Source organism: Mobula birostris, chromosome 21, assembly GCF_030028105.1.
Source record: "Mobula birostris isolate sMobBir1 chromosome 21, sMobBir1.hap1, whole genome shotgun sequence".
Lineage (NCBI taxonomy): Eukaryota > Metazoa > Chordata > Chondrichthyes > Myliobatiformes > Myliobatidae > Mobula > Mobula birostris.
Genome location: NC_092390.1, coordinates 6,680,848 through 6,698,869, shown reverse-complemented (window position 1 = coordinate 6,698,869; position 18,022 = coordinate 6,680,848). Strand labels below are relative to the sequence as shown.

Here is an 18,022-nt window from a genome sequence, read left to right as displayed (position 1 = left end):
ATCAACATTACTGTTTAAATATCAGTGATGTCTTTTCATTAACTGTAAAAGTAATTTAATGGCTATTAAGATTGTACACTGCTGAAACTCCTGCAATAATACGGTAATTGTCACGAGAAGCTTACTTTCAGCATTTCAACTCTTTCTCTAATCCTGTTTATTATAGTAAACATGGAAAATATAGCAGAACACTTTAAAATGGAGACTCAGCAAATTTCACTTTTAATATTCACACTGAATTGGAGGAAACATATTCAAGAATATAAATAACATCATTACAAAATCCACTTCCTGCTCATAATTTGTTTTTATATTTCCCCAAATGAACCCATAAACCCGACCTTACAATTTTGTTCTAATTTATGCACTTTCATATATATATATATATATATTATTATAATTTATAGTATATTTTCTATAATGTGCTGCACTGCTGTAAACCAACAAATTTCACAACACGTCAGTAATAGTAAACCTGATTCTGAATTGATACAAGATTTGCTTTCACCATTCGTTTACCCTCTCCCTTCCTACCTTGGGCCAGAATTAAACATGGGAGCTGGAAAGGTAGTTTGCATCAGCTCCTATTATTTATGCACCATGTGGTTTAATCGAAACTGTACTAGGATTACATCATGCTGGTGATTCATTCCCATGTAGTCCCCGCTGGAAATGAAAGCAGACCAGGCACACTTCTTCTTCACCTGTGGCTGCACCTTTGTTTCATTTTGTTGGGCCTCAGTCTGTCTGTGTCATTTTGTCCCAGTAAGGCAAGGACATGTGTCCAGCCAAGAGCCTACTCCACACAGCCTTAAGGGATGTACCTATTGAAGCCCAGGTTTTCTACAAGAGTTATCACTGAGAAATGCCAGACGCTCTCACGCCTACACTGACATTGATTCTGAACTTCTCCCAAAGGATCCTTCCAAGTGACCATAGCAGATCTATGCCATGTCTCTAAATTAGTTGCTCACTACCTCATCAAAGAGGTCACCTAGGCATTAAAATCATGAAGAAATGATTTCACCTCATTTGAACACAGCAAAAGCATCATCTAAGACATAAATGAAAGTAGCCACCAACTGCACTATACACTCATTTGGCTCAAATTAATAAAACAGGCCTCTTAATGAACAGAAACATTTTCCATTTCTTTAATATGTGGATCCCCACAGTGGATACCATGTTTCCGGGTAGCATACTAGACCTTCATCCTGAGGAAGTACACTTTGCTGGATTTTTTTTAGCATTTTAGTACAATCCAGAGGAATGGATCCTATTTTTTTTTCATATTCCGATCAGCTCCCACACAGATTTACCACTCACCTACACGTTAGGGCAATTTGAAGTTGACAACTAACCTACCAGTCTGCAATTTTTGGGATACAAGAGGAAGCCAGAGTACCTGGAAAAAAACCCCACATGGTCACAGGGAGAACAAGTGAATACCACATAGGCAGCACCGGAGATCAGGACTGAAGCTGGAACTCTAGTGATGCGGGGCAGTACTCGACTAGCTGTGCTCCTGCTTTTCCCGGTTAATTCTCAAAAGCTGATCTTGTAAAGCCTTTTGCTTTTTCACATTATTTAAACTTCTCCTATTCAGAGTATTACTAATTCTTTTCACCTGCTATTCTCCTGGTTACTTTGTCTGAGAGCTATTTGGAGCTTCCTTTGGCCCTCTGAATGATTTACTATGCCTGTTAACTTTGAATTATGTATAAACCTGGTACAGAATACTGTGCAACACTCTTAATCCCTTTCAACTACTGTGAATAATTGTGCAAGGTTTTAGATGGAGTGCTCCCGAGTCTGAAGGTTGTGAATCCAAATCCCACAACAAACACTATCATAAATATCTGGGCTGCCTCGACACTGATGTCACCTTTCAGGAGAGATCTAATCTACAATGTGAAAGGTTCAATTTCATTATTTCACACAGGGATGTTAGCCCCAGTGGCTGAGCCAATATTTATCCCTCAATCAACATCCATAGAACAGACTGGGGTTGAAATTTGCCTCAGTCACTGGCATCAGATCAGTGGTGGTTTCAGAAATTCAATCTCATTGACTTCACTTATTGAGTATAAATTACTAGGCATCTAGCTCCAAGTAATGAATCACGAACAAGAAAATCTGCAGATGCTGGAAATCCAAAGCAACACACAAAATGCTGGAGGAACTCAGCAGGTCAGGCAGCACCTATGGAAATGAGTAAATAGTCAACGATTTGGGCCAAGACCTTTCTTCAGAACTGAGAGGAATACAGGCTTTGTACAATGTCACCTGGCAGAAAAATTCTATCATACCAAGCCCCTAAGCCCTCATGCACAATAGACAAGATATTGTACTCACAGTAAGAAGGCCAAGGCCTTTCTTTTGCTAACAGGGACCAAACTTCCAAGAGGACATTGAATATAAATAAAGCATGTGATAATATTTAACAGAAGAGCTTAGCTAAAATTCTCATGGGTATCAAAAGATAGCACAATAGGAGAGAATTTCCAGCTCAACATCTTCTGAAAGTCACCTTTTAGTTCACAATAATGTCAATAATTTCCTTCGGGATAAATAAAGTTTTATTTTACCTTACCTTACACAACACACACAAAATGCAGAAGGAACTTAGCAGATCAGGCAACATCAGTCTTGATGAAGGCCCGAAATGTCGATTCTTTATTCATTTCCACAGATGCTGCCTGATCTGCTCAGTTCTTCCAGCATTTTGTGAGTGCTATGTGCAGTAAAACATGAGTTTCAGAAGATAAGCACTCCACTGGGCAGGGCAGGAGCACAGCTGGTAGAGTGCCGCCTCACATCACCAGGGTCCTAGCTTCAGTCCCAACCTCCAGTGCTGTCTATGTGGATTTATTTGTTTATTTAGAGATTTAAAGTGGGACAGCCCCTTCCGACACAATGAACTGCCCAGCAGTCCACCTATCTTGGCCTAGCCTAATCACAGAACAACTTACAATGCCCAATTAACTTACTAACTGGTACATCTTTGGACTGTGGGAGGAGATCAGAGATCCTGGAGGAATCCCACGTATTCATGAGGAAGAATGTACAAACTCCCTACAGATAGTGTTGCAGCTGAATCCCAAACTGCAATGCCCCCAGCTACAACAGTGCCGCACTAACCACTATGCTACTGTGGTGTCCCTACAGTAATTTTGCGTGTGTTACTCTGGATTTCCAGCATCTACAGAGTCTAATATGTTCAGTTTTTACTGCACATCTCCAATTAACAAATTAATTGCTCTATTATGGAACATTTCCATAATATTTGTTAAGCAAAATTATTTCGTCCTGCTTTACACTTGAGACCTGGAAATGACATTTTAATGATCTTGAATCATAGCTTTTCTTTTGTGAAATCTGCCTTGCCCTCTTTGATTAGTTTCTCCTTATTTAGATAGTTAATATGTTCATCATTAATTAAATGTTATAAACTGTTTCCCCTCCATAGATGTTAATCTAATGTGTCAATGTAGCTTTAATTTTCTTTTTGAAAATGAGTATTACTTGATCTGCTGTCAAGAATCTGGTACACAGACGTACCAAATAAAGCTCCCAAGCACAATGTCAAGGATTTCAAAACTGTCGCCTGTTCTCTTCAGGGTCTTTAAATTCATCCTATCAGACTCTGAAACTGAGTTCTCTTTGAGCTGAACCTGCTTCTTGATCAATTATTTTGGAGTTGATCTGATTTATGTTGAACATCAGAGAGGAGAATGTAAAAGGAAGAATGATCTAAAAGAGAAAATGTAGTTTCACTGCATGTTTCCATTAGCCTGTAATTTATGAAAAACTGTGATCTTGATGACATGTTAATTTCTTTTTGCTTGTTTAAATTACAAATAAATTTAAGGCACTATTTCTGAAATAGTCGCAAAATCTCATGCTGTTTCAGCAGCTGAGAAGAAAATATCACACAATTTACAAAATTCATGCATTATCATAATGAACATGAGAAATAATCCACACAGACTCATTGATAATAAAACAGAAGTTTGTGTGTAGAAACTCGGCCTGAAACGTCGACTGCACCTCTTCCAAGAGATGCTGCCTGGCCTGCTGCATTCACCGGCAACTTTGATGTGTGTTGTTTGTGTGTAGAAAAATGCTTTTGTGATTAATAGGTAATATTCTTTCCCCATCATCATTACATACTGTATCGTATGACATAGGTTTCCATGACCGCAATTGTTCTTGGCAAATTACAGAACTGGTTTGCTGTTGCCTTCTTTTGGGCAGTGTCTTTACAAGATGGGTGACTCCAGCCATTATCAGAGGTTGTCTGCCTGGCGTCAATGGTCACATAACCAGGTCTTGTATTATGCACCAACTGCTCATACGACCATCCACCACCAGCTCCCATGGCTTCATATGACCCTGGTTGGAGGCTAAGCAGGTTCTGCAACTTGCCTAAGGGTGATCTGCAGGCTAGCGGAGAGAAGGAGCTCCTCACACTTCTTTTGGTAGAGATGCACCTCCACCCTGCCATCCAAGTATTCTTTATTCTTTTATATTCATGTTAATATAAACTGTGACCCAAAGCAGAACCTGGGCTTATTTTCAGCAGTACCCACAAAGTTTAATTGAAAATTGTCCTTGGGCTCCTTCGATATACCAGGTCAGAGATGCCATCACTCATTATACCTCTCCAGGCCGTAGGTGAAGACATCAATGACTTGGGCCTTGCTAAGATCTAAAACAATAACGGAGGAGACAGGCTGAGAACTCTTCTGCTCCAGACCCTGCTAACAAATATTAAAAAGAGGCGTCATCTGCATCTCCCACCCGCAAGACTTTCCAGTCTCTAAATCTATGACCTGTCAAGGAACTGTTCCAAAGATGAAAGACCCAAAGATTTTGTTCACCACTCACATGCATAGAGTCATACAGCAGGGAAACAGACCTTTTATCATATTTATCCATGCTGACTGTGTTGCCCAGCAAGCTAATCCTATCTGCCCCGTGTTTAGCCCAGAGACCTCTAAGCATCTATCCTGTCCATGTACTATGCTGTGGTTTTTAACTGTTGCTAACATGCCTAGCTCAACCACTATTTCTGGCAGCAAAATCCAAATATGCTCCATCCTTTTGCGAGAAGAAGCTGCCCCAATGTACCTCTTAAATCTCTTACCACCCCTTAGACCTATGCCCTCTTGCTTTTAGTAACTCCCACCCATGAGAAAAAGTCTGTCATCTTGTCTATACCTCGAATGATCTTATATGCTTCCATCAGTTCACCCCTCAATCTCTTACACTCTAGAGAATGAAGTCCTAATCTACACAACTTCCCCATGTAACTCAGGCCCCCAAGTCCAAGCAACATCGTGGTAAATCTTTCTTGCACTCCTAGCTTAGTAACATCTTTCTTATAATAGGATGACCAAAACTGTACACAATACTACAAGTATAACCTTATCAATATCCTATATAACTGCAACAGAAACAATAAGATAATTATAGACACATGAGATACTGCAGATGCTGGGCATCTGGAGCAATACACACAAAATGCTGGAGGAGCTCAGCACGTCAGGCAGCATCTATTGATGGGAATAAACAGTTTTGGGTTGAGACTCTTCCTTACTTCATTTGGGACCTGGGAACAGTTCTTGTAAATGAGGTCTTTTGAGTTAAAATCTGCCATTTTCATGATGGTTGCATACTTCACTGCCCAATTAAGGTTGATTTATACTTGTACGTACTAGCTTATGCCGCAGCCTACGCAAGTGGGCTATGCCGTTGTGAGCATTTATTCTTGTGCATTGGTGTGTCTGCGTCGCTCTGCAATTCACCGCCAAAATGCTAGTTGGCGATGGGGTTTCTATGCCACTGTGTTGAGTTTCTTCATGTTGAAACTCAACACGAAGAAACTCAAACGTCAAACAATGGCGACTGAAACTGAAGGAGGGTGAATTTTCTGTGCCTATCTCCGGCCACTGAGAGACATGGACAAGGAAATTCATTTCAAATATTTTCGGATGTCGGCAGGTAGATTTGACGATTTGGTTCATCGTCTCCAACCATTTATTTCACATCAGTGTACGCACAGTATACTCAGAGACTGGCAATTACCATTCGAGTTTTAGCTTCAGGTAGAAGTCAACAGGCTGTAGCAGCTAGCTACAAACTGGCATCAAGCACAGGGCCCTCCATAGTTTTGGAGGTCTGTAAAGCTTTATGGAAAGCATTGCAGCCAGAGTTCCTTCCCTGCCCTTCAGTCACCCAATGGGAAGCTATTGCAGCGTAGGAGGAAATGTGATGCTGCCAAGCGGACCAATCACAGTTGTTGCGGTCTGCGATGCCACGACGCATAGTTACATTTTGGGAGAGGTGTGCGTTAGGCTACGGCATAGGGTTTGCAGCTACGCCGTACCTATTGCGTACATTTGACGCACAAGTATAAATCAGTCTTCAGGCAATAATACACACAATTAACACCCCAAACTTAAACTATTTGCTACAGATCTGAACAGGAAGGCTGTTGATGATGACACAGAAGAACCTATATGAAGCTGATATTATCCATCCAAATATAACACACAAAAACCTGGAAATAATTCTAGCCAACAAAAGATGTGTTAAATCCTCCTCATAGATGTACACCTTCACGTGCATAGATGATTCAAAATATTTTCAGCCACCCACAAGCATCAAACAAAACTAATGTACAATGCATGTACAACACCACAGAATTTCTAAGTCAAAAACAAAAAATACTCCAACTGCTTTGTTGACTGTAAGTGATCTTTCTCTCATAACTTGTCACTATTCTTGTACAACAATCCCACCTGCTCTGATCTTCAGAATATCATATGCTTCCAGTTCATAAGGCATCACCATACTGTCAAACCTTCCTAGGTCAGTTGGTCCAATGATGGTCCTTCAAAGTCAAGAAAGATACAACAAGCCAATCAGAAACAATGATATCCATCAGGTAAATACCAGAAATTTACAGAAGTGTGAAGGAGCATTGTTTAATAACATATTTATTTATTTATTGACATACTGCTGTTCTGATCTTCGGAATATCGTATGTTTCCAGTTCTGGCCCTTTGAGCCACACCGCCCAGCAATCCCCTCATTTTATCCTAGTCTAATCATGGGATAATTTACAATGACCAATTCACCTACCAATCAGTACAGCTGGGAATGGTCGGAGGGAACCAGAACACCCAGAGGAAACACATGCGGTCACGGGGAGAAGGTACAAGCTCCTTATAGGCAGTGGCAGGAATTGAATCCGGGTTGCTGGGTACTATAAAGTGTTGTGCTAACCACCATGCTACCGCCTACAGCAAAAGCTTTGAATAATATTTAAATATATTCATTCACATTTATAACAGATTCAGGCAATAATTATATACGTTTTAGGAGCATTGAGGAACAGCTTCTTCCCCTCTGTCATTAGATGTATGAATAGTCCCTGTACCCCTGAACATTACACTATTTTTCTCCAGACCCGATGAAGGGTTTCAGCCCGAAAAATTGACTGTTCTCTTTTCCAAAGATGCTGTCTGGCCTGCTGAGTTCCTCCATCATTTTATGTGTGTTGCTTGGATTTCGAGCACCTGCAGATTTTCTCTTGTTTGTGATTACACTACTTTGCTCTTTCTTTGCATTATTTATTTATTTTTATATTAATTATTTTTAATTATAGCAATGTTTGTATTACGCTGTACTGCCGCTGCAAAACAACAAATTTCATGACATATTTCAATGAAAATAACCCTAGTTCTGATTTCCATAGAGGTCTGAATTTTAGGATGATATTTGTCATGTATAATTTTTCCAGGTTACCAATTACTCTGCTAAATGTCTTTCCCAAACAAACACATTACAAAGATGAAGATAGGCAAACTTAACTTAAAACTTTATTTAACTCCTCTCAAATCTCTCAGAGATTCTTGAAATGACTGAAGAAAATGTTTGAGCTATTCAATTCACTATCATTTCATTGACAATGCCATTGATCATTTACCCAATGAGTGGTGGTTTAAATTGGAGCAATTTCACACTGCATCAGTTTTCTAGTGGAGAGAATATATCGTACTGAAAAAAAGGTAACATACCTATTTTCCTCACTGAATTAATTTCAACTAAGCTTGACAGGTTTGGGTGGCACACATCCTTTAGACACAATGAATCAACCAGCGCTCCAAAAAGTGGTGTCTTTATTATCTGAAGCAAGTTTAGGAAGCAGAAGCCATCAAAATCATGAAACTATTTTAAAAGTATAAATCGTTAATTTTATTTTTCACTTTTTTTTATTTGGGGTAATAATTGTGCGCCATGGTAGTGTAGCAGTTAGCGGGATGCTATTACAGCTCGGGGCTTCAGAGTTTGGAGTTCAGTTCCGATGTCATCTGTAAGGAGTCTGTACATCCTCTCTGTGGAATACATGGGTTTTCTCTTGGTGCTCCGGTTTCCTCCCACAGCCCAAAGACATACCAGTTAGTAGGTTAATTGGTCATTGTAAATTGTCGAAATAAATAATTCATAGTACACTCTTATAAATAAAGTTATTTGAAATCAAAGTTAAGTATTTTATTTAATAATCAGGAAGTTTCAACAAAAGATTTATGGAATTAAAAATTAGCTTTTTGTACAGCTTGTCTCTTGGAAACTATACAGTATTGTAATGATGAATTGGTCTTGTGTTTCTTTCATCAATGAAAGTTCAGAGTTTATTATTTCCCACTAATTACACCATCAAAAAATTCAAGACCAATAATTTTCACATTTATGTAAATGCAAGAAATTTAAATAAGCCATTGGGTGAAACATGCTGCTATATGAATTGCCTGAATATTTACATAATGTAGTACATTATTCAATAATCTCACTGATTATAATATTGACCTCTGCAGATTATAATTTTGTAAGAAGGGTCTGATGATATGCATATAATCTGCACCAACAATTCTGAAGGACTGCTGCACTATCAGAGGTACAGAATCGTTTAGATGAAACATTTGAGATACCTGGTTAAATAGATTAATGCTATTTTCTTTTTCATGAGCTGCTTTCTCAACCTGATTAAAAGAAATAGGCTGTCAAGTTTCCTCACATTAAAGTAGCCATATTTCATTGTAATTAACGCAACACACATCAAAGTTGCTGGTGAACGCAGCAGGCCAAGCAGCATCTGTAGGAAGAGGTGCAGTCGACGTTTCAGGCCGAGACCCTTCGTCAGGACTAACTGAAGGAAGAGTGAGTAAGGGATTTGAAAGTTGGAGGGGGAGGGGGAGATCCAAAATGATGGGAGAAGACAGGAGGGGGAGGGATAGAGCCAAGAGCTGGACTGGTGATTGGCAAAAGGGGATACGAGAGGATCATGGGACAGGAGGTCGGGGAAGAAAAACAAGGGGGGGGGACCCAGAGGATGGGCAAGAGGTATATTCAGAGGGACAGAGGGAGAAAAAGGAGAGGGAGAGAAAGAATGTGTGCATAAAAATAAGTAACAGATGGGGTACGAGGGGGAGGTGGGGCCTAGCGGAAGTTAGAGAAGTCGATGTTCATGCCATCAGGTTGGAGGCTACCCAGACGGAATATAAGGTGTTGTTCCTCCAACCTGAGTGTGGCTTCATCTTTACAGTAGAGGAGGCCGTGGATAGACATGTCAGAATGGGAATGGGATGAGGAATTAAAATGTGTGGCCACTGGGAGATCCTGCTTTCTCTGGCGGACAGAGCGTAGATGTTCAGCAAAGCGGTCTCCCAGTCTGCGTCGGGTCTCGCCAATATATAAAAGGCCACATCGGGAGCACCGGACGCAGTATATCACCCCAGTCGACTCACAGGTGAAGTGTTGCCTCACCTGGAAGGACTGTTTGGGGCCCTGAATGGTGGTAAGGGAGGAAGTGTAAGGGCATGTGTAGCACTTGTTCCGCTTACACGGATAAGTGCCAGGAGGGAGATCAGTGGGGAGGGATGGGGGGGAACGAATGGACAAGGGAGTCGTGTAGGGAGCGATCCCTGCGGAATGCGGGGGGGGGGGGAGGGAAAGATGTGCTTAGTGGTGGGATCCCGTTGGAGGTGGCGGAAGTTACGGAGAATAATATGTTGGACCCGGAGGCTGGTGGGGTGGTAGGTGAGGACCAGGGGAACCCTATTCCTAGTGGGGTGGTGGGAGGATGGAGTGAGAGCAGATGTGCGTGAAATAGGGGAGATGCGTTTAAGAGCAGAGTTGATAGTGGAGGAAGGGAAGCCCCTTTCTTTAAAAAAGGAAGACATCCGCAGGGATTGCTCCCTACACAACTCCCTTGTCCATTCGTCCCCCCCATCCCTCCCCACTGATCTCCCTCCTGGCACTTAACCGTGTAAGCGGAACAAGTGCTACACATGCCCTTACACTTCCTCCCTTACCACCATTCAGGGCCCCAAACAGTCCTTCCAGGTGAGGCAACACTTCACCTGTGAGTCGACTGGGGTGATATACTGCGTCCGGTGCTCCCGATGTGGCCTTTTATATATTGGCGAGACCCGACGCAGACTGGGAGACTGCTTTGCTGAACATCTACGCTCTGTCCGCCAGAGAAAGCAGGATCTCCCAGTGGCCACACATTTTAATTCCACATCCCATTCCCATTCTGACATGTCTATCCACGGCCTTCTCTACTGTAAAGATGAAGCCACACTCAGGTTGGAGGAACAACACCTTATATTCCGTCTGGGTAGCCTCCAACCTGATGGCATGAACATCGACTTCTCTAACTTCCGCTAGGCCCCACCTCCCCCTTGTTCCCCATCTGTTACTTATTTTTATGCACACATTCTTTCTCTCCCTCTCCTTTTTCTCCCTCTGTCCCTCTGAATATACCTCTTGCCCATCCTCTGGGTCCCCCCCCCTTGTTTTTCTTCCCCGACCTCCTGTCCCATGATCCTCTCGTATCCCCTTTTGCCTATCACCTGTCCAGCTCTTGGCTCTATCCCTCCCCCTCCTGTCTTCTCCTATCATTTTGGATCTCCCCCTCCCCCTCCAACTTTCAAATCCCTTACTCACTCTTCCTTCAGTTAGTCCTGATGAAGGGTCTCGGCCTGAAACGTCGACTGCACCTCTTCCTACAGATGCTGCTTGGCCTGCTGCGTTCACCAGCAACTTTGATGTGTGTTGCTTGAATTTCCAGCATCTGCAGAATTCCTGTTGTTTTCATTGTAATTAATTACTTTGAAAGGATCTTGGAAAATCCTTAAGCTTTAAAGAAATACGAATGCAAGTTGCCTTCTTCCTTGTATATCAGTCTGTACAAGCCACTGTTCTTTTTCTCAGCAGGATTACCATTATTTCAATCTATTTCTGAGTTACCTGCACATGCACAAGAAAAAAATCAAACCACATCCAAACAAAATCTATTAAAATGATCAAGAATTCATCACATGGGGAGTTAGCGTATAAATCTGCTCATACCTTTATCCTGCCTGGTGCAGTGCTCAATCACAACATTTGACACAGAACATTATAGCACAGTATAGGCTTTGCAGCCCACGATGTCGTGCTGATCTTTTAATCTACTCTAAGATAAATCTATCCCTTCCTCCCACATAGCCCTCCATTTTTCTGTCATCCAAGTGCCTATCCAACTCTCTTAAATGTCCCTAGTGTATCTGCCTCAACCACCCCACCCCCAGCTATCGTGTTCCACACACCCATCACATTCTGTGTAAAAAAAAGTTAACTCTGATATCCCAGCTAGACTTTCCTCCAATCACCTTAAAATTATGTCCCCCGGCATTATCCACTTTCGACCTGAGAGAAAGTCTCTGGCCGTCCATTTGATCTATGCCTCTTATCATCTTGTACATCTCTATTAAGTCACCGCTCATCCTCCTTTGCTCCAGCTCACTCAACCTATCCTCATAAGACGCGCTCTCCATTATACTGACACATCACCTTCCTATAATGAGGCGGCCAGAAATAACTTCAATAGATCAGTATTCTGATATTTTATGCAACCATTTATGATGATTAATTGACAAAGATTTATGCAATTTAATGCAGAGACATTTGTTAGCATTCAGTATGATAGGTTGTCCTCTTCTCAAGTAAATAATGTTTTACACTTTGATCCTTTATTAAACATACATGGAGCAGTAAAATTGTTATATTATTTATCGAATTAGATCTTGAATTGCACTCTTCCTCTTACCTGATTTCTCTCAATATCAGCAGCTTCTCTGGTTTATCTAATATGTGAAGTAGAGGCCGCACCAGATCTTCCACCCCACTACCTGAAACATACTACACACAGAATTGATTCTAAAGTACAAATTATTGTAAAGAAAATGTAAGTAACATTGCATCGGCTACAAGTATTTTATAATAAGCAACAAAGAATCTGCTTAGGCTCCTTTCTCACTACTTACCTTCTCACTTCTCCACTCTGTCCTGATGCTGGGTTTCAAACCCAAAATCTCAATAATTCCTCTTCCCCTACACATGTTCCTCCAGCAGATTGTTTATTACTTCAGCATCATCAGTCTCTTTTCTCTCTCTTATTTATATACCAATTTTAACACATTAGAGCATCCCATATTTAATTATCCAGCCACTTTAAAACATATCAGGGCAGATGCTTACATACGGAGGGAGGTTTGAAACAGCATCCTAATGGAGAAGGTATTCAGGACAGAAATTCTAGACTTCATGTTCTGAACAGTTGAAAGCACAGGCATTGATGGTTGAGCAAATCAATTTGAAGATGTGTTGTCCAAAATGCCCATGGCGTCAGACACGACACAGATTAAAATAGCTACAATTTAGGCAATAAATATTAAAACATTTGATTAAGTACAGTGATGAGGAGATGCTTTGCACTGTGCATTGTGGAAAACACCAACAGAGTAATGCATTAAGATAGAAAGTATATTTACTGCAAGTGCAGTTTAAATTTTGTTTTGCACTCCACATCCAACTAAGTTTGGTCGCTGAAAAGGAAGCAATTTGTCAACAACCACAAGCAGGTTTGACATGTGGTTTAAGGAAATGGTGTTTAAAGGTGTTGGAACTTAGAAAATTACGAGACTGAATTCAGGCTAATTCCCAGCATGGTCTCTTTGGCCCAAATAGTCTATTCTATTTTACAGTTTCTTAATGCTGTGTAGAAATCCAAAGAATATTATTTAATGCCATCTAGTGGATGATTAGATATTAATAAATTCTGCCAGTTTTTTAATTATAGCATTATGCACATTTTTTCAATGAGTTCTTCTATTTAATGATAGCACAACTCTCAACACATCCATCAATGGAACTGACATATACTACACTTTGGAAGGAAATCATGTTAAAATAATTGTTTTGACCTTCAGATGGATATCCAGATTGCTACCAAAGTACATTTTGCAGCAAACTGAATCATTGTAAGAGTCTAACATTTCAGTAAAAGTATTTCTAATTGTTTTAGTAATTTATTCAATAGTGTGATGCTACAATATTAATTTGTGAGTAAACAAAAATAGTTTGTTGTTGCAGTATTTAGAATGTGAGAGCAAAAAAACAATCCCTTCAGCCCACTAATCTATCAAACACCCATTTACGCAAATCCTACGCTAATCCCATTTTATTCTCTCCATAGTCCTGTCAATTCTTCCCAGATTGAAAGAATGAGGGGAGATCTCATTGAAACTTATCGAATATTGGGCAACAAAGATTTTGCTTCCTGAATACGTTTGGATGTAGCTTATGGATTTTGGGCTGTTGATCATGAAACTTCCCTATCACGCACCATTTCTTTGAAATCACATGTATTTGTTATTCCAATTCATAATTCATCAGTGAGAATTCGCCCATGATGTAAGCTGAAAAGTTTTCTATCTTGTCCAGGCATGCCTGGTCATGCTTAGGGAGGGTGGATGCTGCATGGCAGAACAGGTTTTAAAAAGGCTTAAGAAGCATCACACACACATCGTTCTGTGCATTGCCTTTACATGTATATCGGTCTGCAATCACGTTGATATGCATGCATCGTAGCATGTCGTGTGTACTCATAATAAAGTCATTGTGTCTTCAGTAGTTGTGATAGCAAAATGTCTCACCAATGTTGCAACAGCCGTGATACTTTGTTACATTTGTGGCGAGTATATGCTTAAATCTCAAAAGACAGAGCATGACTCCTCTTATTAAGAAAGCCAAATGTTCTACTTTGGGTACAAAACTGGTGACCAAGACAAAGCTTGAGCTCCTCACATTTGTTGCACATGTGCTGTCAATCTTAGAGCTTGGCTCAAAGGTACTCAGAACTCAATGCCGTTCACTGTCCGGATGATACGGTGAGAGCAGAAGGATCATGTGACAGACTGCTACTTCTGTCTGACCAGTGTGTCTGGTTTCTCTGCTAATAACAAGAAATCCATTGAATACGCCAATCTCCCTTCAGCCATGAGATCTGTGCTGCATGACGATAGTCTTCCAGTACCGAAGCCACCAGACACATGGAGTCTAGAGGAGGCAGATGATGACGTCATGATGCACAAGCCAGAAATGGAAAATGACACTAATATTGAAACAGATTTTGAACCCTTTATGCCAATTGAGCCTCATCTGAAAACTCAATCTGAGTAAAGTCACCTGGTCAGAAACTTGGTTTTGTCAAAGGCAAAAGTAGAATAACTGGGTTAAAGACTGCAAGGATGAAATCTATTGTCACCAGACATGAAAATTTTTGAAGGATTTGATATTTGAGACAGATGTTTCCCAGAGTGACTAGTGGCAACATTAAGGAAGGCATTTTTGTTGGTCCACAAATCAAACAGGTCATCAATGACAGGCAATTCAAAGAACTTCTAGTGAGACTGGAGAAAATCACATGGAAGGCATTCAAGGATGCTGTTGAAAATATACTTGGCAACTACAGAGCACCAAACTATGTGTAGATGGTTGAAAACATGCATCAAGCATACAAAACCATGAACTGCAACATGTCAATAAAGAATCATTTCCTGCATTCCCATTTAGATTTCCTCCTTGCAAATCTTGGCACTGTCAATGATGAGCATGGTGAAAGGTTTCACCAGGACATTGAGGTCGTGGAGAAAAGGTACCAGGGCAAGTGAGATCCATCAATGCTGGCTAATTATTGTTGGACACCCAAGTGAGAAGCCTCAGACACTGAGTACAAATGAAAGTCAAGAAAACAGTTTTTACTTAATTGAACTATTGCAAAGTGTCACAAATAAACACATCATATTCAATAAATGTTGATTTCTCGTTTCTCCAGATTCCTGTGTAATACAAGTAGTCTGAAATTATATTTGTGTTCAGCTTCAAGTGGTCCATCATAACCACAAAAATTACTGAGGAAGCAACACTTCCGAAAAAATCTGCGGTCTAGTGATATTGGAAGACCTAGATAGAGAGGACAGGAAGAGGATGTTTTTTTTTATGGGTTGGGTGATCTATGACTGCAGCACACAACTTCAGCTTAGCAGGATATCCCTTTAGAATAGAGATGCGGAGGAACTTCTGTAACCAGAGGGTAGTGAATCTGTGGGATTCATTGCCACAAACCACTGTGGGGGCAAGTCATTGGGTATATTTAAGATGAAATTTGTTAGGTTCATAATTAGTAAGGATGTCAAAGCTTACGGGGAGAAGGCGGGAGAATGGGGTTGCAAGAGTTAATAAATCAGCTATGATGGAAATGGCAGAGTAGGGTTAATGGGCAGAATGGCCTAATTCTGTTCCTATGTCTTATGGCAGACAACCCAATAGGCAGACTGCGAGAACCAAATGTCTGGACCGCGCCAACCCATTGGCACTTAGGTGAACGCACCCGTCATAACATGTAAATAAAGCGCACGCTGCTCTGATTTATTTTAACCTCATCCCACATTGTACACTTGATCTACGCCCTCCTAGAGCGCGTGAATCTGCCTTCTAAGTGAATTGTTACCAGTAGTAAGTCATGGACCCTAAACCAAGAACAACATGGCCTGCGCGAAAAAGCGCAAAGTTGACCAGGAAAACCATCAGTTCAAATCTGACTGGACTGATCAATTTTGTTTTACTTTACCGGACCATGCCAATGCTAAACCAACATGCTTAATATGCATGCAGTCCGTAGGTGTCTGCAAATCAGAAAATCTAAAGCAGCACTTCAACACTATGCATGCTGCCAGTTTTAATGCCAACTACCCTGCAAAATCAGATCAATGCAAACAAAAAATTGCAAGTATGATAACATCATACAAGCACTCTGTTTCTACTATCTGTAAGCCAACATCTGCACAAGAGAGCGCAACAGCTGCATCATTGCATGTGTCATGGAATCTTGCCAAAGCTAAGAAGCCATTCGCTGATGCTGGGTTGATTAAAACGTGTGCAATTGATATGGTTGGCGAAGTTTTAAGTCATGATGAGAAAACCAAGAAAACGGTTGTGGAGCTATTAAAGACGGTGCCATTGTCGGCTAACACGGCAACAAGAAGAGTAGAAGTTTTAGCGGAGGAGCGTTTTTCCAATTCTGTTGCCACAACAGAATACAGGCCCAACATCAGAAGGATTGCCTCATCCCGTCGCTGTCACTTCTCTCACTGATTGGTGAGTGAATCAATTTATTTTTGTCCATTTGTCAATCTTATTGTGGTATAATAATATTACGACAACAATAATACTGATAATTTCATTTATAGCTACACTTCATACTTCCAATGCTACATAGCTTAATTAAAAAGAACAAATAAATTAAATGAGAGAACAGAAACAGTGGAAAAGACAGTACTACTAAAACTGTGTGGAAGAGAAGTGATGAAGACTACCATATTTACTGTGTGTGTGTGTGTGTGTGTGTGTGTGTGTGTGTGTGTGTGTGTGTGTGTGTGTGTGTGTGTGTGTGTGTGTGTGTGTGTGTGAGAGAGAGAGAGAGAGAGAGATTTTAAGTCCCAGATGAGTTCTCAATGTGACAGCTGACAATTGTGATAGCTACAGTCATAATTAAATGGTTGGTTTTGGACTTATTCTGTTTCAAGAGTGCATTTTTTTTTCTTGTGTGACCCACAAAACACAGGCTTTGAGAATCCCAGGCCTAAATTATTACTACTACTACTACTAATAATAATGGTAATGGTAATAGCAGCAACAACAACATCTGCCCATAAAACAACTTACTGGTGCAATGAAAAAAAACCCTAGACGCTTTGGCCCTTGGCTTGGCATGCTTGACGTAATTTGGCCCTTGTGGAAAACTAATTGGGAAACCCTGTCTTATGGTCTAATTCTCCCATTCATCTACACACTAGGGGCAATTGTCAGTGGCCAAGTAACCTGCCAACCTGCATGTCTTTGGGATTTGAGAGGAGACTAGAGCTCCCAGGGAAACTGAGACAGATACAGGCAGAATTACGTATACTCCATACAGGTAACACTGGAGTTCAGGAGTGCACCTTGGTCTCTGAGGGCACAAGACAGTAGCTCTATCAGCTTCACTCACTGTGGCAGGAAGAAACTAAAAGATGTTACTAACTATTCATTTATGATGGAAGATGGGGAGATACAATGTAATGTAAGATTGAAATTTAATACTGAATAGAATGTGGGTAGCTGCATTCTGAACATTTGGAATTTATGGAGCATGAAAATGGGAGGAAAAGAGAAGAATAGGGTAGAATCAGATGAGTAATAAAAGGGTAGGAGCTCAGTAGGGCAGAGCAGGAAATGCAAATAAGTCTTGGTATTGGACAGGAGTGGAATTATAGCTTAGATCATGATTGTGATATTTAAGGGAATTACCTGCTTACAGTGACGCAAAATGGCATTTACTTCATCTTGACTCAGGAGCTTCCTGGCAATGTCTTCAATCACAGTTAAACAGTGACTGTATGTGTCTGCTGTGGAGAGACCATTTTTGTCTGTCTGAGGGCCAAACGTTTTCAAGCGAAGGCCTCTATCTTTATCTGAAATGAGAGATAACACCAAAATCCAATCATATTCATGAAGAAAGCAATCACATATGAAACAAGCTGATTAAAATTACTCAATGACTACTCAAAGTGATCCATGCTCAAATTTA

General features: G+C 40.7%; 1 protein-coding gene across 1 annotated transcript in view; it reads right to left on the bottom strand.

Moving 5' to 3' along the window:
* pdzd7a (PDZ domain containing 7a) overlaps window positions 1-18,022 on the bottom strand; it is a 116,314-nt gene that overhangs the window by 50,981 nt on the left and 47,311 nt on the right. Inside the window, exons 10-12 of the mRNA XM_072239683.1 lie at window positions 17,743-17,906; window positions 12,164-12,255; window positions 6,807-6,898 (exon numbers count right to left, since the gene is read on the bottom strand). Coding sequence (XP_072095784.1) covers window positions 6,807-6,898; window positions 12,164-12,255; window positions 17,743-17,906 — 348 coding nt within the window. The remainder of the gene's footprint in view (window positions 1-6,806; window positions 6,899-12,163; window positions 12,256-17,742; window positions 17,907-18,022) is intronic.